This window comes from Marmota monax, unplaced genomic scaffold, assembly GCF_021218885.2.
Source record: "Marmota monax isolate L192 unplaced genomic scaffold, Marmota_monax_Labrador192_F-V1.1 WCK01_AAM20220418_F8-fsc00036, whole genome shotgun sequence".
In the NCBI taxonomy this organism is placed as follows: domain Eukaryota; kingdom Metazoa; phylum Chordata; class Mammalia; order Rodentia; family Sciuridae; genus Marmota; species Marmota monax.
In genome coordinates, this window is record NW_026694491.1 from 15,929,615 (window position 1) to 15,956,159 (window position 26,545).

Sequence of the window (26,545 nt, forward strand, 5' to 3'; positions counted from 1 at the left end):
CTCAGCAGAACAGAGTTCTGTTTTCATCCAAGAATAGAGAACCAGGGTCTTATAAATATGGACAATTTTACCAAAAATTGATTGAGGCAGTCACCGGCAATTATGCTGCACTTAATGATATTTCTAAGAACCTTTTTCCAATGGTTCAATAACAAAAGAAAATAAAACTTTGTTATTGTAACATCCTAACAGGTAAAACTGGTGACACTGGGAAATTTTATTATTATTATAATTACTAGAAATTAATTATCATTATCAATTATACATTCAAATCATGTACCTCTGATGCTCAACCTCTACTTACTTAGCCTTTTTTCTAGGTCCATGAAAAATCTCAAGAGTTTAAGTGCTGTTGATGTAGAAGATTCTTTTAAAAAGGCTTACACAATGGATTTGTTATCAATGCTTTATTGTTGAAAACAAAATTGAAATTCTCTGGCACATAAAACAATTATTTCTACAAAAGGAAAGCCTACAAATCTTGATAATTTATACAAATAACAGCTTCTCAAAAAATAAAATTTTAATTTAGTAAACTTGTCTTGTGCTCTATATTTTTAGCACTGTCTGCAATAATCCACCATAAATCCCTGAGCGGAGACATTTTTGATCATGTTCTGACACCCCCCCCAGACCTCCCCCCAAGCCCGAGTTGGTCAGTTACTAAGTACAGCCCTGTAGTAAAAGTGTCAGGGACATGTAGTTATTAAAAATCCATGCATTTTATGACACAGCCCAATTATTAATGCTACTTGGGAACTGAGTCACATGAAGTGCCTCTACTATGCATTCAGTGAACCTATTAAGAAACAAGTGTTGGAAAGGAAGAAAACAATAACAATAAAGAGACATACAATGTTAAGACTAGGAAGTTGTCATAAGTCAATAACTACTTAAATAAATAAAAATGTTAGACATTGAATTTATCTTTATAGCCTTATATTAAATTCCTTTTTCTTTTTTTTTTGCAATTGCCAATGCACTAAGATGAAACATACACTTCAACCCACTACTTCAGTTTGACCATTGGTTTGTGGTTGTTAAACGTTAAATATCATTCTGGAAACACAGTGATTTAGTTATAACTTAACTTTGGCCCTTCAATGAAATGTTTACAAAATAATACACACATTACAGGAGGGCCTTCTTATTAATGCCATTAAAAAAATCTCTCTTACTACATTTGCCCTTCTCACAAAAACACTAGTGCCATAGCAACACTACTTTAAATTCTTTATCCCACTGTATTCAGATACATAGCAAAATACATAAAATAAGGAGAAAACATAATATGATGTATTTGCATGTCCAGCTTCCCTTTAATGGAAATTTGATCTTATATACAGGGAGTGTGAAAGGGAAGGAGAAAAAGCTAATTTTCAGTTGCAAAGAACTGGCTTAATGAATCAAGTTTTTTTTTTTTTGTTATTCTGCTACTGTATAATAATAAATAAATAAATATGTAGGGTATCGTATAGCTAATTTCTCTATAAAAAGTTGATAACAGACTGGTGTTTTATGAAATTAATTTTTAGTAGCAAAGTTTGATTGCAAGTCAAAAACTGTTCAATAAATGTTTTTCTCTGCTTCATTTATAGTCTTTCATTTGTGAAATGATCAGTGAAGTGGTTGATAACAGGTAATGAAATAAAATACCCAATTTGCTAGTGAAAAATATTTTTCAACTGAGAAAAATCACGTGGCAGAAGACCTATCCATATACAGGTTAATGCTATATTCTATTGCAGTTTAAAACAACTCATTTTTGATACCTTTCAGGAAGAACAAATAAGATAAAAATAATCCTTTGAATATTGATCTGCACTGCTGTTTAGGTATCTATTAGAAATTGGTTATCATTTCATATAATTCTTTGCAAAATACAAAATTAAAAACTGGGAAACCACCATCATACACTCCTTTGTGTAGACTTGATCTTTTAACAACACAATCTGGGAAGCACACATACCTTCCCTTTTGTCTAACTGCTATCTATTAGTTATTGGAACTAGAACACTTATAAGCTTCCCTTTCTCTCATCCTTATGCAACCACGCATGTTAGCCAAGAACAGCCATTTTAAAAAGAAATATCAAAAGAAATTAATACAATGAATTCTACTGGACAGTTCTAAAGAAAACATTGACAACATTGAAACAAAAATGCCTGCCTGACAGATATAAGGCTTCTCTAGCCCCTCTCCAAAGACTACCTCTATTTTCCATATCCTTCAGAACATGAAAAGCAAATGATGTTCAAAAAAGTCAACATCCAAGTCATCTTGTGCACTAGTTGAGAAACAACTGCAGATTCTGACAGGTCTTGATACAATATTAAACAGAACAAAAAGTTTTCTAAGCTTCAGAAACCAATAAGCAGGCTGTCCCAAAGACGGAAGACAGCAGCATTAGGACAACCAGAGGCTCACTGTGATTCACACTATGTTAATCACTCCCTATTAACAATCTTAATAGTGTATTGTGGCTGAATAGACACTCTGACTTCCTCTCACAGTGTTTAAGGAACCATATAATTTCAAAATTAGCTTTCAAAAATGAAAAAAAAAAAACTATAACCAAAGTACCCCCTCCCCTTTAAGAATGTCAAAAGATCCTGTGTTAAGTGCTCTGGTTTATAGTCTATGGGCAACAATTACATTCTCAAGGAGGCTTCCAATGTTCCCCTTTTTGGTGTTAAAGGCTGTGCCAATAGCAAAGTGAATTCTCCCAGAAGTGACAATGACCTCTACTCGGGTCTTGAAGTGCAAAAAACGAGATCTTAGCATAACACTTCTGAGAAGTTTGGTCTGTTAATGGAGCCAGCTTTTAAAAAATGGAAGAGGATGAGCTTCTGTCCTCCTGTGTCAGGTCTTGGAAGTCTTTAAACCTTGTTTTTCCATGATGTTCCACAATTTTCGGAGATTGGACTGTGTGATGACATCATCAGGTTTGAGCTGCAGAGCCCGTAAGTAGTTGGCCTCAGCCTTCTGGAGTCTGCCATTAAGGTGCAGAATGGCTCCCAGGTTCATCAGAGCAGCCGGATACTGCAACAACAGAAAGGGCATAAAAGGATTATGTGTCCATTTCAAGCTGTCCTTCATGGAAGACAAAAATCTTCATCCACTTATGCAAATGATTCCCTCATCTCTAGAAGCATACGATGCAAGCAAATTTAGCAGATTTTACAAACTGACAAAGATAACTAGGAAGAAAAAAAAAGATTTTAAACAGTTGCCTTGTACTTTATGCTTTAAGGAGGACAGGCAGCTAAGAAATAGTATTCTTTCTTTAATAAAAAAGGATAGGTAACAAAGGCCTAGTGACCTATTCAGAGTATATTTTGTGAAAACAAAGGTTATAGTGATATAACTTCAAGTTATAGAAAGAATAAAATGTCTTTGAGATTCACAAACAAGAAATAAAAAATTCAGTGAAAAATCTTTACCCACTTCTGTCTCTTTTTAGCAATATTCCAGGCTCTTTATGCAAAAACTTAAACTATAAAATTTTTATTGATGTTTTCAGAGTAAAACCCTGAAAAAAATTCAAATGCAACCACTAAAGTTCTTTCCAAACCTAACCTAAGTATTTTACCAAATCCTTATTTTTAAAGCTAGTAAATTTCTAGTGGTGAATGTTTACTATAAATATGATGAAAAACACAATTTCAAAATAGATAAAATATGGTTATGGAAAAATATAACCTTTATAAGAAAGGTTTCATATTACTTGTTAAAAGAGTATTTAAGCAATTCTTGTAGAATTTTCAGTAATGTATGATAGTTGCAATAGAAAACTATCATGTGAAAAGTTTTAAAAAGCTTTTAAAACATATTTTTAAAGGATGAGGAAGTACGTAGTGCTAGTTTCATATAAAGGTTTCCATCCTCAAACCTCTCATCCTAATGTCTGAGACATCAGTTAACAATGAAAATACTAACCAAAGGAAAAACATTTTGCTTGTTATCTTAAAATAAAGTCTGTTCTTGTCTTGTCCTTAAAACATTCTGGCTAACAGGAACAGCTAACATTTTGGCAATCACATCAATGCATATTTCAACTATCAGATAAAATAAGATAATGTTTATGCTATGATTATGCTTTCATTTTACAGATAGTGTCAACTATTAATTGTCCTTCAACTCTGTAAAAAGCCTAAAATAATTCCCAGTCATCTTTACAATTTAGTATTTTCACCTTTTGGCTGAATTTATTTCACTCCACTCTTTACTGTAAAAACATTTCTGAACCAAAACAATGATGGGAAGAAGGTGGAAAAACTCAGAAAAAAAAAAAACTAACTGGGAAAAAAACATGATTCCATTTGGATTTTAACAGATCTGGATTTTGAGTTGTTGCCCAATCACTGTGACCGTGGTGAAGTCCCCTAATAAATCTATACCCTAATTCATTCACATGTGAAATACTGAAATAACATCAACTTTTTTGCATGCTTAGAAAGATAGGGAAAAAATAATAAATCCATATAGCAGAATGCAGGTACAAAGCAGACATTCTACAAATGTCAAGGTCACTTTCCAAGGCTTATTTTACTTGAGGCTCTGCATTATGTTGCTTTGTACTTTTCCTGTTACTGTATAGCCTTTATAATTTTGATTTCAATGGCTATATGTCTCTGCATGCATATCAAAATGCTCTTAAGTTCTCAAACACTGAGCATTATTTTCAGACTTGCTACATTCTTTTTTCTTTTCCAAAAACAATGTTGCACATATAAGCTGTTCCTGACCTTCAAAAACCTTTTGGTCAGGATGACTCCATACTTATCAAGAAAAATACAGATGGTCAGCTTCTAATTTTAAACACCAGTCCAAATAAACAGAGCTCTAAATTACATGTGCAGTGAAAAGCTCCACATTGGAAACTGAAAATAACACCACCTACTCCATCTTCCTAACAGAACTGTTATCACACCACCATTCTTTTCTCGAGTTCCTTGATGCCTAGACATTTCTAAATTATGTCCCCTCACAGTCCTTGGCACAACTATCAATAAACTGCTTCTAAACTGATGGTGAAATGTATCCACAGCCTGAATTACCAGAGATGCTAAATAGATAAAATGTTCAGACTTCCTGCTATCTAGTGGGAAGAGAGGAATACAGGGAGAGAGAACTACTGCTGGACACCATTCCTCACTAACCAGAAATAGACGAGGCCCAGTGATGGGGTTGAGAGAAAACAGATGACCCTGTGGGATAATCATTATTTCTTGAATCACTCTGTTACCAACAAGTCTGTACTTAATACTATCTGCACCTATAAATGCAATGTAAATGATTAGAAAAAACCTAGAGGTTATGGAGTTGGATGGCCTAGGTTCAATCCCAGCTCTACCACAGACAAGTATGCACCTGAACAAGCTGGGTGAGGGACTGAGACCTCAGTTTCTTCTACAAAGAGGATGACAACAGGACTTGCTTCATGGGGTTGCTGGAGAGATCATGAGAACACAGACAGTCCTGCTAATGTGCCCGATCCACACTGAATCTAGATGCTGATGATTTTTAAACTGGCTTTACCCTTCCCGGCTTCCTAGACTTCCTTAGGTTAAACCAGAAAGAGATGGAAGTTAAAATAGGTAGTGAAATACCATCAACCCAGCCACATCAATAAACTTCACTGCTATTTCTAAATTACAGCATGAGGTTCTTCTGTCCTTGGGAGTTACCTTCCTGATCTCAAATAAGGAATAAAATTTTAGTATTTCAATAGTAATCTAAGAAAACACAATTAGGAAGTTAAAACTGTCCTGATTAAATGAATTCTGAAAGCTAATTATAATGGCATTTCTGTAATAACTTTAATTTTGCATTATCTACCTTAGCATGTTACTTATTAAACAAAAATAATCACAAATTGGTATTATACTGTTAGTGTGAGATAACAGATCTCATGGAAGCTCACAATACTGTTTCCCCTGAGGAGTAAAGACACATGTAAACTAAAAATGTGCACATTTAAGATCATCCAATATCTTCAAGCAGTTATACATTTCAGTATAAACTATTTTTATATTTTATTTTCTCTTTTAATAGAAATGCTTAAAACATCATTGTGCATTCTTATTTGAGTGAATGGAAATCGATTAAATCTATAAACAATTCTATTAAAATGTGACATGAGTATCATCACCATGTCAACAGTTATTTCAACATAAGCAACCTCAATGTTTATTTAAAAATTTCAGAATAAAATTGGATGTTGTTTTATCCCTTTAAAGACACAGTCTTTATTTTTTAAGTCTGTCATGTCTCCCCTCCAGAGATGGCCAAGGTGGCTAATGGATACCCACTGGTCCAAATGCCTTCTGGCCTTTTAGGATAGCCATGCAAACCAGTGTTTAGAAAATATCAATGGCATTGCTTGGGTTCTTTCCCTTTTCTTTTCCCTTTCCCTTTCCCTTCCTTCCTTCCATTTTTTTTTTGCTTTGTTTTGTTTTGTTTTTAACAGAGATGCAGAATCTCAGGCCCCACTTACTGAATCAGAATGTGAATTTGAACAATATCCCAGGTGCTTTGTATCCTCATTAAAATTGAAGAAGTACTGCTGTATGGGTCACTTCTAGATCAATAATGCTATCATTTTACAACTTTTGTGATAAAATTTTCTGTATGAGGTTATAGCATATAGAACAAAGTATGTTAGATTTAATATCTATCCCCTCATAAAGTAGACTTTTTCTCTTGATTATGCAATTATTTAAGTCAGTGAATGTTCAATTGAAATTTTATTAATGAAGCTATAAAGGATTAAATGTTATTAGAAGAAGAAGGTATGGAAATAAGACCTTGCCAGGGATTTCTAAATAGTCAGACGTTACTGTGTAATTGAATGTAAGAATTTCAGGTGGCCAGCTGATTGGTGTCATTGTTATTTGCTGACTGTAAGTCAAGGATGGGGAAGAGAAACACAACCACAATAGCTGATGTCTTCCCTCACACACATTGTCTTTTATTGAAGACAGCTGATGAAATTCTCAGCCTGTTAACCAAGGCAGGCAGCAGCCTGCAGCCCAGTAACACAAGGCTTCTAGCTCTCTATAACAAATGACGCCACCACCCACTTCACAGACTAGAAAGGGGAACCAGACCTTTCTTGATTCCTTGAAGACAACAGATGCTTCACATCAAATGGGATGACTGGCAGCCATACTGAGGCTGCAAATGACGTCTTTTCCAAGTCTCTAGGGGATTCTAACTGAATATTCTGACTGCTGTTTTACTTTGGTCTTTGGCTTATTTCTCTAATGTTGGAGAAAATAAGCGAAATTAAAACAAGAGATATCTATTGGGGTAAGTAGAGCAAAGACAAGACTGTGGAAGTCTGATTCTGGTCCAAGGCTCATGAAACTCCCAATGAAGCCAACTGAGCTCACAGGGTACTCCGAACACTCAGGGTGGAACACATCATTTTTTTTTTTTTTTTTGGTCTTAGCCTATCATGTAGGCTTGCAAAGAAATCCATGGAGGAAGACTCGTGGTACCATATGTGGAATTAGTGGCAGGATTTTTTTTGTTTTTATTGGAAATGGGATAAAAGTGTAGAACTGTGAAAAGAAGATTTTGGGAGGGTCCCAGAGAAAGGAAAGAAGAAGAATGGTTGAGATATTATAACCAGGTAATAGTTGGGATCTCTGTACCCCATTAATCTCTATGGCTATTTCCCTTTTATGAAGGATGATCAACAGGCAAAAGAAACTATGGAAAAGATGAAAACAGAGATAACTGATCAATATTACTAATTTTAGCTACATTTTGTCCAGTTTATCTTATTCAAATGATCTGTGTTGCTGAAATTATCTTTGGAGTTGTGGATTTACTCTTGTATAAACTAAACAACTTCTGGGCTGGGGATATAGCTCAGTTGGTAGAGTGCTTGCCTTGCATGCACAAGGCCCTGGGTTCAATCCCCAGCACCACGAAAAAAATAAAAAATAAAAATAAACTAAACAACTTCTAAGAAAGAATAACTGAAGCCAGCCTGATCGAGTCATAACTCAATTAACATTGTACATATTTGGGGAATGTTCAAGATAACCACTTCAATTTTCCTTTGGGATATAATTTTCAAACAGATGAGTTTGCACACACTGAAGTATTTATTGGATTCTCACACATTTTAAAAATAGTTACTAGATAACTTAATGAAGGCTGCATGCTGCCATTCAACTGTATTCAGTTGAAATTGCCATCCAATTGAATTTACTGAAGCAGTGACTGTACTATGATATTTAAAAATTAATGGTATAAACATATTAAGAAAACAAATTAATGGAAAAGATAAATGCATAAATGTAAAGGATCTCCTATATTTATCTGGGCTTTGTACATGTCAGATAATTAATAAATAATTATTAAAGTTTTTAAGACAACCAGTTAGGCTTATGGAAAACACAGAGACAATAATAGATACCTTACTCTCCAATATCACTCCTCTTGTTCTATTGACATGCTTAATGGCCTAATACTGCTAGAATTCTGAATAAATGATCCTTGATTTTTGCCTCTCCCTCCCACAAACTAATATATACTTATATCTAATTGTTAAGTAGTGGTAACTTCACCTCAAAATATCTTTTTAATGTTTCTTTTTCTAATTATACCTTGCCTCTTGCTTCCACCTTGGTTTAAGACCCAATCATCTTTTCTTTGTTAATTTAAATAAAATTACTTTGACAGAAAAGAATGAATTCACAGCTAAACAGAATGGTAAGTGATAGAGTAAATGAAAAATAAAGTTGAAATTTTGAAAATTTGAAAATTTCAGAGACTATAACAAACGTATACTCACCAAATGAAACCTCATAAATACAACTGACGGCCCAAATACCTCCCAAAGAAGACCACAATCCTAAAGCAGGTATTCGTCATTCCAGTCCATGTTTTACACATTTATTTCATTATTATTATTATTATTTGTTCTACTTACTTATTCATGACATCAGAATGCATTTCAATTCATCATACACAAATGGAGCATAATATTTCAATTCTCTGGTCGTACACGATATAGAAAAGCACCATTTGTGCAATCATACATGTACCTAGAGTACATCTCATTCCACCATCTTTCCTACCCCTATAATTCCTCCCCACCCTCCCCTTTGCCCAATCCAAAGTTCCTCCATTCTTCCCATGCCCACCCCCCATCATCGATCAGCAACTACTAATCAGAGAAAACATTCAGCCTTTAGTTTTTTGGGATGTATCACTTAGCATAATATTCTCCAACTCCATCTATTTACCTGCAAATGCCATCATTTTATTATCTTTTAAAACTGAGTAATATTCCATTGTGTATAGTACCACAGTTTCTTTTTTTATTGATTTTTAAAAAAATAAATGACAGCAGAATGCATTACAATTCTTATTACACATATACAGCACAATTTTTCATATCTCTGATTGTATATAAAGTATGTTGACACCAATTCGTGTCTTCATACATGTACTTTGGATAATGATGTCTATCACATTCCACCTTCCTTGCTAATCCCCTGCACCCTCCTTTTTCCTCCCATCCCTCTGGCCTATCTAGAATTCATTTATTCCTCCCATGCTCCCCCCTCCCTACCCCACTATGAGTCAGCCTCCTTATATCAGAGAAAACATTTGGCATTTTTTGAGGGGGATTGGCTAACTTCACATAGTATTATCTTATCCAACGCCATCCATTTATCTGCAAATGCCATGATTTTATTCTCTTTTATTGCTGAGTAAAATTCCATTGTGTGTATATGCCATATATATATATATATATATATATATATATATATATATAATCCATTCATCCACTGAAAGGCATCTAGGTTGACTCCACAGTTTAGCTATTGTGAGTGAATTCAGCTGTTATAAACATTGCTGTGGCTATGTCACTATAGTATGCTGATTTTAAGTCCTTTGAGTATAGACCGAGGAGTGGGATAGCTGGGTCAAATGACAGTTCCATTCCAAGTTTTCTGAGGAATCTCCACACTGCTTTCCAAAGTGGTTGAACCAATTTGCAGTCCTACCAGCAATGTATGAGTGTACTTCCCCCCCACCCCAAACCTCTCCAACACTTAATATTGCCTATATTCTTGATAACTGCCATTCTGACTGGAGTGAGATGAAATCTTACAGTAGTTTTGATTTGCATTTCTCTAATTACTAAAGATGTTGAACACTGTTTCATATATTTGCTGATTGCTTGTATACCTTCTTCTGAGAAGTGTCTGTTCAGTTCCTTAGCCCATTTATTGACTGGGTTGCTAAATGCAAATATTATTATTATTACTATTATTATTTTAATGTTAAGGCTTCTTTTTATTTTTTTTTTATAACTTTATTTTATTTATTTATATGTGGTGCTGAGGATTGAACCCAGGGCCTTGCAAGTGCGAGGCGAGCACTCTACCGCTGAGCCATAGCCCCAGCCCCGCAAATATTATTTTGTAAGTTTAGATTTTATAAATTTGTCATCATCCATCACAGAACACCATTCTGCTAAGCATGCAGCTGAAACTTGCACTTTTTGCTCATCACTTTGTTTTTCAGATGTATTCATCTCGACAGATGTAAGGTTATTTCTTTTGCATGAATTTCGTTGAAGGACTGCCTATTTATAGACTCTTTGAGAGGGCTGCCAACAGCATTCTTGTGCATATCTCTACACACAGTTATGGCAAAGCTGCTGGGAGGGGATCTGCTGGATGACAGGGCATCCTTGATGTCACTAAATCTTACCAAATAACCTTTCAGAGGATACAAATTACACGGGGTACCTTTTTTCTAATGTCCTTAACCTAATAAGTACCAAGTTTTCAATTCAGTATTGCAAAAAAAATTGACATAGTTGCATTAAAATAGGTTGGAAATCATAATCTAGACTATATATATATATATATATTTAATATTTAATATATATATATATATATTTAATATGTATTCTCATAAACTACTTTTTCCCAAACATTTTTATCATTTACCCTTTACTCTTCTCAAAAGGATAGATGTCTAAAAACATATTTTTTCAAAGTTACCATACATGGTTTATCTGTCACTCAATTTAAGTAGTTTTCATAGGTGTTCCATATCTGGAACAATAGAACAAAGTAGGTTAATAACACATGATATTACATAACTTTTTTAGTTTTCCCAAGTTGAAAGTTTTGACAAAGTATGTGGTTCTGTGCTTAATTTATTTTCTCTGATTACCATGGAAATTAATACCATTTTCAAAAGTTTATTGCTTTACATATTTTCTTCTCAATGACCAATCTGTTTTTTAACATTTGGACAGAATAAGTTTGGTAAAGGTTTTCACCCACATGGTGATATTTGAAAGACAGGAACACAGAGCCCCCTCCAGACAGGCCCTAAGAAGGACTGCCTGCTGGTGTTTTCCAAGACTCAGAGAACCAAACAACCACTGTTTCTAAGAGAAAAAAGTCTGTTACAAACAAAATGGAAAGTCCTCGATACAGGTTCATTTTCAGTGGCGAGAGAAGGTAATGTCAGAAATCTGAGCAGCCACAGGGTGGGCTTCAGAGAGGGGCAGCAGGATTCCCATGAATGTCACACAGTGCCTATGTAAAATCCAGAACTGCTATTTCTGGGCGAACAATGGTAGCCCCTAGTGAGCCAGCATCAAGAACATTTTCTTTCTAGCCCCTCTGTCTTTCTCCAGCTATGCTGCTCTTTGGCTTCCTTTTTAGTTCCCTTTTCAGGGACAACTGGAAAATAATTGAAGATGAACAATATGCTTCATATTTCAACTTTCTTACCATTCCCTATTTCTACTGGCACCGTGTACGTTGAGCATCCCAACCCATTCTGAATCTCTATCGGCCCCTATGATCCTCCTACTTCAGTTTCTTCCTTACACCAATGTCTCTCATTTTAAATGTTGGCCTTTCTTATTCACAGATGATGTTTCAAAGATTTCAACCTGTGCCTGTAAAAAATTCAGAATCTTTGGCCCAGAATTAAGAGATGCTTTACAACCTGGCATCTAGAATAGTGGCCTCCGTGTACATTCTCCCTGAGACATGTGAAACTTCGGTTTTTGAGAGTGTTCATTCCTTAACACAGACTGCTGCTCTGACATAGTCCTTCCTCCATTCTGTCTTTGACAAACTCTGCTCATAAAAAAAAGAAAAAAAAGACTCTAACAATCTCTATTCATAGTTTACTTGTCTATATTCCCGTGGAACTGGCTGCATACATTAATTGCAACATTTACCACAATGAATTATAGCTACTTATTACAAGTCTCTATCTTCTTTGCTGGAGGGTAAGACATTTATTGAATTTATTTTAATTGTCTTTATATTGCTAGTGCCAGGCATTGGCATATGAAAGAAGCTCTCAATGAAAACTTGTTGAAAGGAGACAATTTTATATGGTTTAGCAAAAAGAACTGACCTGAGTAGGAATTCTATACCAATCTCAAAGTAATTTAACAAACATATTAAGCAAGTACTATATGTCAAGGTCTCTGCCAGTCACTAGATGAGGAATGGATAAGACACATTTTTTTAAACTATGTATGTAGCTTTGGCTAACTTGTAATGCACCCTGACATTTACCAAAAGCTATGTACATTCATTATCTCAATTATGCCCCCTCAAATTGAAGATGTAGATAAAGCTGTTATCCATGAATTGATGTAAGCACTACAGAGGTCTGCACACATGAAGAATTCACTGTCTTCAAGGAGTTTACAGTCCAGTGCATGAAGACCAATTCATCCACTGCAAAGTAGGATCAGGTGTGTCTGCAGGGAAGCTATTAAGATTGAGCTGTGGGGGGCAGGGAAGATTATTTTCTCATGGTTATAAGGCCATAGTACAAGGTGTATTATGAGGCTGCTTCAAAAGTCTTTTACACTTCCAGAATGAGAATGGTACATGAAACTTTTGAAATTGGTAGGTGGCATCAAAATCAATTTTTTACTTTTTAAAAGCATTTTTTAGCAGACTGCTGAGGGCAGAGCCAAGTGTGGAGAGAAGCCCTAACATATAGGAGTCTGATTTTCAATTAGTTTGGAGATCAAGTTGTCAATAATGACTTCCATGTTGTTAACCCCTGGAACCAGACCCAACTGGGGGAAAAAAATCCTTATTAAAATGAACTATTAATGTTATCAACCAAAGGATCTTCACAAAGTACTAAAACAAAACACTCACCAGCAAGGCAAGAGTCTGAATTCAGAGATGATAGTTTTGTAGTCATATTTTGATTACAGTCATATTTTGAACAGAGCATCTTTGGAAAAAGATTTACCAAATTGTAGGTAGAGGAAAGGAAAACAACACAAGAAATCTAGCAATGGTACAGCAAATTCTGACAGATAATAGAAATGATTCATTTTGATTCTCAGTTCCAGTATAGTATTTGGTGTTTTCAAAGTAGCTTTGAATAAATAAAACAGATACAGGTGACAAGGAAGACACAATGCTGTATTAAGGGAGTCACTTCAATTTGTCAGTGACACATTGCATCTGGTGTACTCAATCCTTCCTTCCTACATCTGCCCCATCCCAGAGGGTGTTGCAAGAATGTTCATTTAACTTTTATGATGGGTGTGATTGCCACCATGTGGAGCACTATTAATTTCTATGGCCATCAAAATGCTAATAGCTGTGGTGTGGGGGATAGCAAATACTGAATGTAACAATGATTTCAAAGGTGGTTATTATTTCTAACAGACTCTAAAGTGCATCTACTAAATTAAGAATATGACCTCTGAAATTACTTTTCACTCAAGATCATCCTATTTCAAAGCTGGGACTGCTGACGTTTTTAATTTCACAGGAATATCTTTTGCAGGATTTGATTCAAATGGAAAACCTAGACCCCAGGCTACCTAAGTTGCACTCATAACTTTAGTAAAATGCAATCAGTACACTGTTTATTTTGATTTGCAGTAAGTATTGAGCCCATCATTTGAAGCAAAACTACTAAATAAAATTTCTACATAAATACAAAAAGTAGCTGATGATTTAAACTGCATGCAGCTTTGAATAAGAATCAAAACAGAATTTAAGAAACTTAAAAAGAATATCTGCAACAGACAAGCATCACCTATGTGTCCAAAACAACAATCCAGACAGCTGCTACTAAAATTCTACAGAATCTTCTTGCCCTTTTCTTTGAACCAAATTCTTTGCCTGTGATTTAAACAATATAATTCACTCTACACTTTATCCATTACTTTTTAGCATGAGGAAAAAGGAGGAACATAGGCATACTTTCTCAATCATAATCAGATTACAGAGTAGGATTTCCAGGTGGACTGTCCATTCATGTGTGTATGTCTGCAGTACAAGTCTGATGAGATGTCATAAAATGACTGATCATTCCAAGGAGTTGAAATAAATCACTGGAATAATCATGTTGTTATTGAGTCACAATTTCAGAGGTGAGTTAAAAAAAATTGGTATTTACATTTATAATATTTAAGAACTCACTGTCATGGAAGATAGAAGCAGAAACTCATGTTTTTCCTGGCCTTTTTTTTTTTGCTGTGCAAATTGATTATTTCTACATATATATAGGTGTATCAGGGAGGTGTGTGTGTGTGTGTGTATCAGATGGTATAGACATACTATAGTAACATGATCAAAGGCACGCCGGAGTAAAGATTAAACAGATGGCACAACAATCAAATTTGGCAGAATATTCAAAATATTCTCAATACACTCAAAGTGTACACATACCACTTCTCTAATTGACTTCTACATTTGCAATAAACAGATTTCATCTGATGGAGGTCAACTGAGAGATACTGGTTTCTATATTGTAGAAAAGACGACTTTGTTCCTGAATAGGACTTAGTGAAAAATATTCACTTTTTAAAACCGCAGAAATAAGCCTGTCAGAGACCTTGAATAATAGATTAAAGTGAAATTCAGGAGAATTTCAGAAATAATAATTACATAGTAATTACAAAGGTAATATATACAGAAAATTAAGGACCCACATTCTAAAGAAGGTTTCTCAGTTGGAATAGCTGCTATAACAGAGCGCTACATACTGGGTTTCTTAAACAACCAACATGAACTTCTCTCAGTCCTTGGGATTTGTAAGCCTGAGATCAGGGTACTAGTTTGGTCTGGTTCTTGTGAGATCTGCTTCTTGGTTATATCCTCATGTGGCCTTCCTTGGTGTGTGCATGTAGAGATTCCCTGTACCTCCTCTAAAAATGGTTTTACTCCAATCACAGTGTTGCTTCATGGCCTAACCTAACCCTAATTATTCTCAAAGCCCCATCTCTTCACACCATCATGTTAGATTTAGGGCCTCAACATGTGTGTTTGGAGGACACAAACATTCCATACATAGCAGATGGGCAAGACAATGGTTTAATCTGTCACAAAACAGATGTGGACTGAGCAAGCAGGATTAACACAGACGTGACAGTTTCATTCAGAGCAATCGCCCTTCAACATGACATCAGAAGGCGGCAACTGTCCATTCACAGAACAAATATGAAGAAACACATTTCACCAAGCAAATTCTCCACAGCCTTCATGCACATGGCAAGTGGGAAGTATTTTTGGTGCTCTGAATAAGGATGACCAGATGAAATCTAATGGGCAGAAACAAAGCAAATCCTCCAGAAACTATGAATCTTTCCAGGAACTAAAAATAAAATGCAAACACACTGGCTAATGCATGGCATTCTATTTGCAATTTTCTAGGGCCCATGTTAGTACATGCTTGGAAAAATAATGATGCAAGATCTTCACACATCATTTTAGAAAATATTCCATCAGGACACACAGATCAAGGTGAAGCCAGGCTCTCTATTCAAAGTCATTACACTTGCCAGTGTCCCACCTGCTGAAAATGTAAAAATAAATAAATGTGACTTGTGTTTCTACACTCATGGCAATCAAGGGAGGACTCAGGGTAGAACTTCTGCCAATCACACAGTATAAGCTCACATTTTGCCCTTAAGAGCTATCTATCCTTGCACACTTTGCCTTTATTTCTGAAGTTTGCATCTGAAACTACCACAGTCAGATAACATCAAGCACCTCCTAAGTTCAAGTGTGTTCTGTTAGCACATTTTTATTCTATAGAAGATTTTTTTTTTGAGAGAGAGAGAGAGAATTTTTAATATTTATTTTTTAGTTTTCGGCGGACACAACATCTTTGTATGTGGTGCTGAGGATCGAGCCCGGGCTGCACGCATGCCAGGCGAGTGCGCTACCGCTTGAGCCACATCCCCAACTCTCTATAGAAGATTTTAAAGACAGGTTTGATGACATTTTTCTGACTAATAGCCTCAAGTTCTTACATAATACAGAATTTGCATTGTTTTTACCTAATCTAGATACCAATGTCTCATCACTTCCCTGTTTTTGAAAACTTATACCCTTACCTTTGTGCCTCCCTACCTTGGTCTAGCAAGCTAATATAAAAAAGGAAACAAGCAAGCAAATAATTAGCAATCAATAAGACAATCATATACATGCCCAGAGTCTAAGCCTCAAATATATTGATTGAATACCTATTCACCCATACTCTCAAATAGCAACCAAATGAGATTTGAAAAGGAAGGCAGAACCAAGTAAATAATTTCAGACTCAAAGAATTACTTTAATTATGCCAACTCTTGATTTCTTTTAGACCCATGTTCAATACTGAGTTAGAGAACCATAATAATTATGTGATATATGTAAAATATGTTTACAGAATCAAAATGAAATATATGTTTACCTATTCAAAGAATATAATTTTGTATTGAGAATATAAAAACCTTGAAATAGTGATCTGATATTTGATGACAGCTAAAACTTGGCCACATATCACATCTACTGAAGATTCATGTCTGAACGAGCAAAACAAAAAACACTTCTCTAGAATTACAAGAAGGCACATCATTTTATTTCTTTTATGTCAGAAACCAGAGAGGCACGATCCTTTCCTGCTATTACAGATCATTCTGAAAACAAAGTACCTTATGAATACTTCACTAACTATCTAATTAAATTGTAGGCCATTTGTCTCATGAATGTGTAATGTCCATTGCATATAATAATTAAATCCAATTTCAATATCTTGAAATGGCTCATAGAAATTAAGCTATGCTCTAATGCCTATAATTCGACACTTTTATTTAATTCAGTCAAAGATATAAGTTTAAGAACTTTGCTCACTCCTTGGTTCATCCAGGAGAAGTAATAATTAAATGGAAATTATGAAGGTAATATTCATAGTAAATTAAGTCCTGGATGCTAGTGAGCATGATCTCTCCCAGCAGCAGCCTCCAGCAGAGGAGCAGGGATGCAGGCTGCTCTGTGTGTAGGTCAACTCAACTCTGAAATCTGTTTGTGGGAGGACAGGAACCATGTGCATTTAGGGAGGATGAAATGGAAATTTATAACAGTGAGATAAAATGAAAAGCTTAATTAGAAAGTCAGTGAGTATTTTTCTGTAGGATGAAATAGTTAAACTGGTATCTAACCTGAAGTTCTCTAATTGCAATTTTTTAAAATTATCTGGGTTCATCACATCTTTTATAGCTGATTCACTTTTTTTCCCTTTTAAATGTAATTTGTTTACTCATATATTCAATCAACATCTAACTATTTAGCATCTTCTACAAAACTGGGGAATCCAACAGTACACAAAACAAAATCTCAAGTCTCTTGGAGCTTATATTCACTTTGTAATAAACAGATAATAGATATTCAAAATTAAGTAAAACTTAGTATATATTGTAATAGAAAATATCATAAAATGATAAAGAAAAACAAAAGACAGTATTTAAGAAATATGGAAGAGAAGTCAGCAAACTAGCTTACTAACCCCCAAAAGAAAATACTCAAAAATACAAAATGACACGAGAATTACATGGATGGATGGGAAAGAAACAGCCAAGGGAGTAAAGAATATAAGAGATGGAGTTAGAAAGTATCAGAGCAGGTGTCTTCAAAACTGGGGAAGAAAGTGTTTCCAGAAAGGATGAGTAATCATCTGTGTCAAATGCTGCTGACGGGACATGTAAAATTAGAACTGAGAACAAATGGATTCAGTATCACTAAGCATTGTTCTAGCATGTTTGACAAGAACAAGTTTGGTGACATATCAGGGGGAAAAGCATGTTTGGAGTGGGTTCAAAGGAAAATGGCAAGTTTTACTATAAAGGGAAGGGGAGAAAGGGAGTGATGGTTAGAAGCAGAAATGGGATTAAGTGATTTGTTTTTCAATTTTGGGAAAAATATTAAGCAATGCTTAAGCAACACTGAGAGATAGAATGATAGAGACAGTGACAGAGAGAGGAGAGGGGAGCACGGGCTAGAGTGATGTCCTTTACCAGTCAAGAAGAACAAAGCCATCAGAATGAGCAGTTTGGTTTGAATTAGAAGCATGAAGGTTTATCCATAATGACAGGAGAAAATATAGCATGGAAAGGCACAGGTGCTAACAGATGGTTAGATGTGGTGATAGAAGCCCTTGGAAGTTCTGATTACTTTTAAATTTCCAGTGATAGGGCATCAGCTGAGTGTGACCTTGAAGAAGATAGACAAGATAAAGAATATCAGTGAGATTAGTTCTGATGGCACCAAGGAAGAAAATAACACAATTTCATTAATAGATGCTAGCAAAATTTTTTCAGCTTAACTTTTTTTGTGAAGTTAAATTCTTAAAGGTAACCTCCACTTGTTAATACCTAACTTTAAGCAGTGAAGTGACTGTTCTGTGCCTCAAGAACCTTCCCCAAGAAAGCAAATGTGGCACCAACAGCATGTCCTAAATGTTTCTGAACACCGATGAATGCATTTCTGAATGTTATTATTGGATTGCTCAAGCAGTCTTGTAGTACACATTTTATAATGTTCACTTTCCTTGTACTTCAATGGCTAGCTAAAAATAATATTTATAACGTATTTACTTAGTGTACCTGCAATATCATTTAATAAATGAACAGTAAATTTATAAATCAAATAAATTAAAATAACCATATATTTACCTTGATAATTAGTGGTATCAACTTTCTTTCAAAAACTAAAACTTCAATATTAAGTGTGGTGATTCAAAGAGTGATTATCTCTTAGACGGCAGAATAGGGGACATAAGAAAAGGACTAGGTAAAAACACATGGATAAATGACAGTTTGTGGCAAAGATTAGTTTTAAAGTTACGTGATATGTTCAGAGGCATGAAATTTTGCTATTACGCATATTTGTTTTCACATACACTAACATTTTACGAGTTAGATATTATATGTGACATTACAAATAATTGATTTTTACAATTATTTTGTTTGTAAGATCACACTTCCACAGGCTTTCCCTATTGGAATGAGTCCAAAGGAAGTCTCCCATACTAGGAGGAAAAAGTTCACTTGGGCCATACAACTTTGGTGGAAGCATGTATGGGAGCACATAAACGCTATATTTCTAGAAGATTTCCTATGTCCTCTGCTCAAACATCAGCACCCAAATGTGTCAACCCTGAAACTAGATTATACAATATTCATTAGATATGTATCATGTTTTCTATTGTATTTGCTCACCATTTTATCTTGCATCTTAGTATCTCCTTCTGGAATATTCTCTTTTTGCCAAAACTATTTTACTTTGCTCAAAGTAAAAGGCTACTGGTTTTTGAAAATGGAAAAGCCTCTTACTGAAGAAATTTCTAAAGTACATACTACATGCTAATCCTTGATGCTAAGAGTATTAAAGAAAGTTTATCTTAACACAGTAAAGTGGTCACTGTATCATCTACTGCCTTTTCATTGTTGATTTCATGTGCTCTTGGTCAACTTGGTATGCCTCCGTAGGTAAGTGTCTTTGTCCTGGATGCTTTTAGATGAACATCTTTGTCTCTGGTATAATAAAACCAGGGTAAGCCATGGTATAGATTTCTATTGATTTATTCAATTTGGAACATATTGGGCTGTTTATCTTTTAACCACCCTAAAAATTCACTACTTCATTTCCTCTGGGGGCTCTGAATAGGTTTAACACCTCACTGTATTATTCAGTTTTCCTAAAGTTTCTTTATTTCACCGATATTTCCTTTTGTGCATGGCAACCCAATTTGCATACAATCTGTAATTTTCTTGGCATTCTCATTTGAACCTAACTGCTGTTTAATCCATCCACTGAGTTTTGATATTAATTATGTTTTTCCTGACAAGATTATTCTGTTATCTATTTCTTAAGTATTCTTACAAAGCTATTCTACATTTTTTTTCTGACCATTCCAATATCTATAGTCTTTGGAAACCTAAATGTTTTCTTTCTGCTGACTCTCATTTAAGGCAGTTACTTCACCATGGTCACATGGTCTTTGCATTTTCTTTCATTTCTTGATTGTACTGGGAGGAACCCAGAAGGTTAAACTGGAGATGCTCTTCTCAAGAGAAGATTTCTGTCTGCCTTTGCAAATAGCTAGAGATTACTAACAACTGAAAATCACCACATTCCTCCTTGAGGGTCTTGACTCAGTATTGGAAATACAGGATCTCCTTCACCATACTGATGCAGGCACAAGAATCAGCAACTGGAATGCAGGGCTGCTACTGGATTTCATGCTCAGGGTAGTCCAGTATACACAGGTGGCCCACCATGTAGACCTTAAACTCCAGTTTGTGGTTGTTCTCTTTTCTTTTTCTTCCCAACACTGTACCCCTTTGGGAATATGCGTCTTATCTCGCTCTTAAAAGCCCAACAGCGTTTCAGAATAGTATTTTAACTTCTACCAAGAATCTAGGAAAGAGACTCTCTGAGCTCCACTCTGACAAAAGCAATTAAAAAGGTCATTAGAATTTTGACAATTGTAAGAGCTGGCTTGAAAATAATTTGAGGGTAGCATATTAAAGAAGAGTTGATCAATAACTGTGCAGCTGCATCCTATCTATAACACCCTTCTAATTAATAGGGAGAGTGAAAAGGAACTGGCTCTTACTCTCAAAATTTTGTCAAACTCAAGGGAAGAGAGGGAATGGCAAACACAGATAAGCAACACTAGCAAATAAAAACACACAGACAGCTAATGAAATACTTTGATATCCTCTTGGAGCATTATCCACTTTTGGAAGTACTCTACTTTGTTTAGCTTACAATTATCACTATACAACACACAGTTTGTTTATCCAAAGATACCAATCCACAGTTTATTTTTTTCCTATAAAGAATACTTATCACATGCATGACTATTTTGCATCTTGACAAAACCACTTTCTGATAATAGAGAAATTTCAATTTGAGACTATATTTTTAGCAGAGCAATTCTACCTCTTGCCAAGATAAACTCTAATTTCATCCTCACAAAATGAGAAGGAAGGAATTTGCCTTCCTTCATCTCTCCTCTCCCTTTATCATTAAGCAGCAAATTATAGAGCAAGTCCTATTTGAGCACAGGCACTGCTGCTTTAGACTAAATATATTTGCCCCTTTCTTCACTTAGAGAAGAGTAAAAAATAGCCTACCTTCCCTGCTGCCAGGATTGATGTTCACAGGATGGATAAGTGACTCATGTAACTGCTTTCTTTGCTATCAAAAAGGAAACTTTTTCTCATGGGGGCACAAATATACCCATAGGCCTCTTTGTACCCTAAAAATCTGAAACTGGCAAAGGCCTACCCAATTGCAAGGAGCTAATGCCAGTATGTAAGCTAGTCACGTATGTACTACAGTTGAATGCAATATTTTAGAATTATCTTTATAATATTAATTTGTTACCTATATGCAATTTCCCTAGTGAAAACAGCATTAGCAGGCTGTTAACCTTCAGCACAAGAAATCATTTTCATTCTCATGCAATTATTTGTTCAATGTGTATCATATACAGAGCCCCCAGATCTTCTTTTGTCTTATGAGTCAGAAAATCTGACTTCTGTTTATTCTACTACACGTACCTTACATTTGTTTGCTACTTTCATATTTTTCAAACCCTATATGCTTATTATGGTCTCAATTTATCCTCATAATTGACCCAGGCGAGATCTATGCCCTAAAGGATTCAGTAAATTGTTCAAGGGAACATATTGAGTAAGCAGTGCAGTTGGGTCCAAAGCCCAGTTGTCTCGTCTCTACTCCCTCTTCCCTTCCCCTCTTACTATTTCAGCTTATTATGGTAGAGATATAGTGATGATTTTTATTTTGGTAAACATTGGTGGTGGTTCACAATATCTGTCACAAGCATTTGGATAGACCAGATTGACAATATTCTAAGATATAATTTAGGGGCATAAAGCTAACTGAAAGATGAAGAGAATAAGAGAAAGGAGATAATGAAAATTTACTTGTAACACCATGAATTTTCTAAGATTTTCCTGAAAAACTGTAAAAAGTATTCAGGGTCTATGACATTGTATTCAATTTAGTCTTTATTTTTTGCTTCATGCACTCTAAAAGGAAAGTAAATCAATATCTACTTAAATCAATATCTACAAAATCTATTTCTTTACAATAGGCCCATTGTTCAAACAGTAGGGTTAAAACCATAATTTAGATAGTTAAAAACAAAACTAATCTTAGTATGTCCAAGATTAATTATACGAAATATTCAATTTAATAAACTGTCTTTAAATGTAAAATTATGTCACATGCAATCATGCTAAATGCTTGTGCTATAATTTACTTCACTTAAAATTTTATTTCTCACTTATCAAGTTCTATGGAGTGAAGACTGATTTAAAATGTGATCAATATTGTTTATAGCTAGCTACTGAAGTGAGAGGAAAACAAAGATTACAAAACATGAACTTCAGGGTTGCTAAGGCAGTCCAATAATACAATAAAGAAATCTGCTAACCAGAAGCATCAAGGATGTGTTGGGAGCAGCATCCGTACTTCCTGGAAAAGGATTCAGAGGGGTTTAATAGCAACATTAGTGTTTATTAGGTCTCATAAGTGAAAAATGTATCTTAATTGCTGTCCATTTTTGCTAGTATTTGTTAGTGAACAAAACCCCACAATGTTCCGGATGGAAAATATGAAATAGTCCCGCATACATCATTAGTTTAGGAAACATTACAAGATTTTCTTCTAAGCTGTTTCATCTACATATTTATGTTTTGTTTAGACAGATCATTCTTGCTGAAAATAAAAAGAAGACTTCTGATTATAAGGACATTGATAAGCTTATTCCCAAATGAAGAGAAAATGTCAGCAAAGAGATACACTAAAACCTTTGATATATCACAGAGATATATAAAAACTAGCAAGAATGACCAGTTCTGGGCTAGCATCAGAAGACTTGGATTTTAATCCTCACTTCAGCATTTATTGCACAAGTGATTTTAGAAAAACCACTCAACATGTCACTTTCCCACTAAACAACAACAACAAAACAACCTATAAAAACAGCTGTTCAATTTTCCTTTTTGGGTATTATGAAGAAGCAGCAATGGAGTAGGTAATGAATACTTTGAAAAATTGTAGTACTCTACAGAAATGGAAGACATGATTTTATGTTACCCAAATAAAAGCTGTAATATTTCATTAGCAATACGCAAACTTCCAGGTGGTACTTCCTTGCTGAAATAAAACTAGATTAAAAGTGAAAAAATATCAAGGGCTACCAAAGAAGGCAAAATAACCCAAAACTGGAAGGAAAGCATTTTTTGTTTTTAAACATGTGACAATAAGTTCTGTTTTGTGAATCCTTAAGTTGAAGAACAACAATAGGCTTTGGAGCAGCTCTTAAGTTGTCTTCCTCACAAAACGTGTCTGAGGGGTCAAAGACACCCCTGCAAAGGAGACATATACAAATACATGTTGTAGACGTAAAACTCAAAAGCTTGATTTATACATTGAAATGTCGCTCCTAATCTTGGAGGAATTTACCTCTGCAAAAAATAAAATATATTAATAATAGCATAAGGAGATTCAAAACAGCATATGTTTAAACTTTGGCTCCAAATCACAATTATATATTTAAAATTCAAAATAAAAAGAGATATTGTACACAGTTAGAGTCTTAGTACAACAAAAAATTTTAGCCTTACTCATTTGTTTGCCTATGGGATTCTTTCTATTTAGGCTGAAAACTTTCATTACTGTTAAAAATCTTCACAATTCACAATAGCTAAAGTGTGGGTCCAACCTAGGTGCCCTTCAATAGATGAATGGATAAAAAAATGTGGCATATATACACAATGGAATATTACTCAGCAGTAAAAGAGAATGAAATCATGGCATTTGCAGGTCAATGGATGGAATTCAAGAAGATTATGCTAAGTGAAGTTAGCCAATCCCAAAAAAACAAATTCTGAATGCTTTCTTTGATATGAGGAGGCTGATTCATAGTGGGGTAGGGAGTGGGAGCATGGGAGGAATAGATGAACTCTAGATAGGGCAGAGAAGTAGGAGGGGAAGAGAGGGGGCATGGGGTTATTAATGATGGTGGAATGTGATGATCATTAATATCCAAAGTACAGGTATGAAGACACGAATTGGAGTAAATATACTGTGTATGCAACCAGAGATATGAAAAATTGTGCTATATGTGTAACAAGAATTGTAATGCATTTTGCTGTCATATATAAATAAAAAATAAATAAAAAATTAAAAAAAATCTTTACCATAAATGCCCAGGAATAACACCTATTGCGTAAGAAAGAATGAAATTCAGCTTTTAATCAAGAAATTATCAGCTCTCTGGGAAAGGAGAATCTAATATTTCACTGTTTTTGTAAAGTTTAAAAACTCGGAAAAAAGTCTCAAGCCTTTATATGAAGATACTGGCATTAAGAAAATCTTAAGTACATGAAGAAAAGTCATTCTCTGCCACAGAAAAGGGCTTCCCTCAGTGTAGCCTAGTAGCTCATTATGGATATGATAGACCTTAATTCAACCTAAAAGGTTGTCTTGGTATTTAGATTGTTTCTATTTTCTTTATTATGATCAACAATAATGCAATTTCCAGAGATAGTATTGATATGCATTTTCAAGGATTAATTCATAGGATCAAGGAGAAGAAGAGGGTGGACTACATGTCCAGTGCCTGATATTTCATAGCCTATGGCATTCAGCATGGATGGCAAGGGGAGCTGAGAGGGTGAAAAGTAATCAGAGGGGTTGCCCTGCATAGTGTGACTGTGTGCATTGAGGGAAGGGTGGGGCATCCCTTCTCAGAAAAGCTCATCTTCTCCATATTTGATTTCTGATAAAACTTTTTTTTAGAAGAATGTTTTTGGGGCTAGGGATATAGCTCAGTGACAAAGTGCCTACATGCCTTGCATGCTCAAGGTCCTGAGTTTGATCCATAGCATCAGAGGAAAAAAACATTTTTTTCCCCTCTAGAAAGTGTGAAAAATATTGTAATAAGCAAAGAGAAGTCAAAGAGTATTTTAAAAAGCAATTTGAAAATGGATATGTTTTAGAACGATGCAGCTTTCCTGACAGGATTGGAGACCTGGTATGAGGAACTAGAGGCTTGAGGCAAATAGAGGAGTTATAAGCTTCTTAAAAAAAATCTCACACAAGGAATTATGGAACCTTAAGTGAAGGTGGTGAAAAGAGAGATGGGGAAGGAATATTACTGCAAGCTATTTTTTTGGTAGTTATCTAATAGGATTTGATGAAGTGCTAGTTGAGTGGGAAGGAACAGGATAAAAAGTTAAAGGTAACAATGAGATGACTAGCATGGCCACTTGAGTGGAGGGTGAATGTAACAACTGATATCAAGAATTCAGGAGGCAGAGATGTTCTAGTATAGAAGGATGGAGCCAGTTATTCTGAATATATCTATTTCTTCTCATCTCTACCCAGGGCTAAAACATCCCTCTCAACAGCATGAATGGGAGCAATGGCCCATTAACTCTCCTATTTCCAGTCTGTTCCTCTAATCCATTCTCCAAAGAGCAGCCCCAGACATCCTTATAAAATTAGAATAAAAGCATTTTACTCTCATGTTTAAATCATTTAACACGTTACCCTCTGTACTAAAAATAAAATCCAAAGTGATTTTGGTGTAATCCTGCCTATTCCAGCATCTTCAGCTCCCACCTCCCTCCCTCTCTCACTCAAAACATCTCTCCAAACTGGCATTCTTTCCACTCCAAGCTACTTCCGATCTTGTCTTCAGGTCTTTAATGAGCTCTTCCTACCCACATTATTTCATCGCTGGAACCTTGCTCTATATCTCCCAGATTCAGTCTCCCTTCAGATGTCTGGTATCCTGAACTGAGACCCTAGTGAATAAAGGAGACCCTACGGGCTGCCATTCACGGTAGCTTCATATCACACACTGATAACACTACATGTACTTCTGTGTGTGCTTTTCAATAAACTGTCTGAATGTGGCAGAAAATGTATTATTCCAAACTGTGGTTCCAAGAACTATAAATATAAACTTTATTCTCTTCTCGATATATGGAAGGCAGTATTTGACAATCTATAAAGTGCCCGTAAAGTGAAGAGAAAAAAAAGTAAGTCTCGTTTATGTTGGATCAAAGGGGACATCTTTGATATTTGCAAGTTTTTTTCTTGCTAATCACAAACAATGTTCATGATGCCAGATTTCTGTAACAAGAAATCATCAGTTCTGACTTCAGATCTAGATGAAGTCT

At 35.1% G+C, this 26,545-nt stretch overlaps 1 protein-coding gene across 1 annotated transcript in view; it reads right to left on the reverse strand.

The window, feature by feature from the left end:
• Positions 1-392: 392 nt before the first annotated feature.
• The window catches only part of Tmtc2 (transmembrane O-mannosyltransferase targeting cadherins 2), a 227,531-nt gene continuing 201,378 nt past the window's right edge, over positions 393-26,545 (reverse strand). The window contains exon 11 of the mRNA XM_058571325.1: positions 393-3,042. Coding sequence (XP_058427308.1) covers positions 2,863-3,042 — 180 coding nt within the window. The 3' untranslated portion in view covers positions 393-2,862. The remainder of the gene's footprint in view (positions 3,043-26,545) is intronic.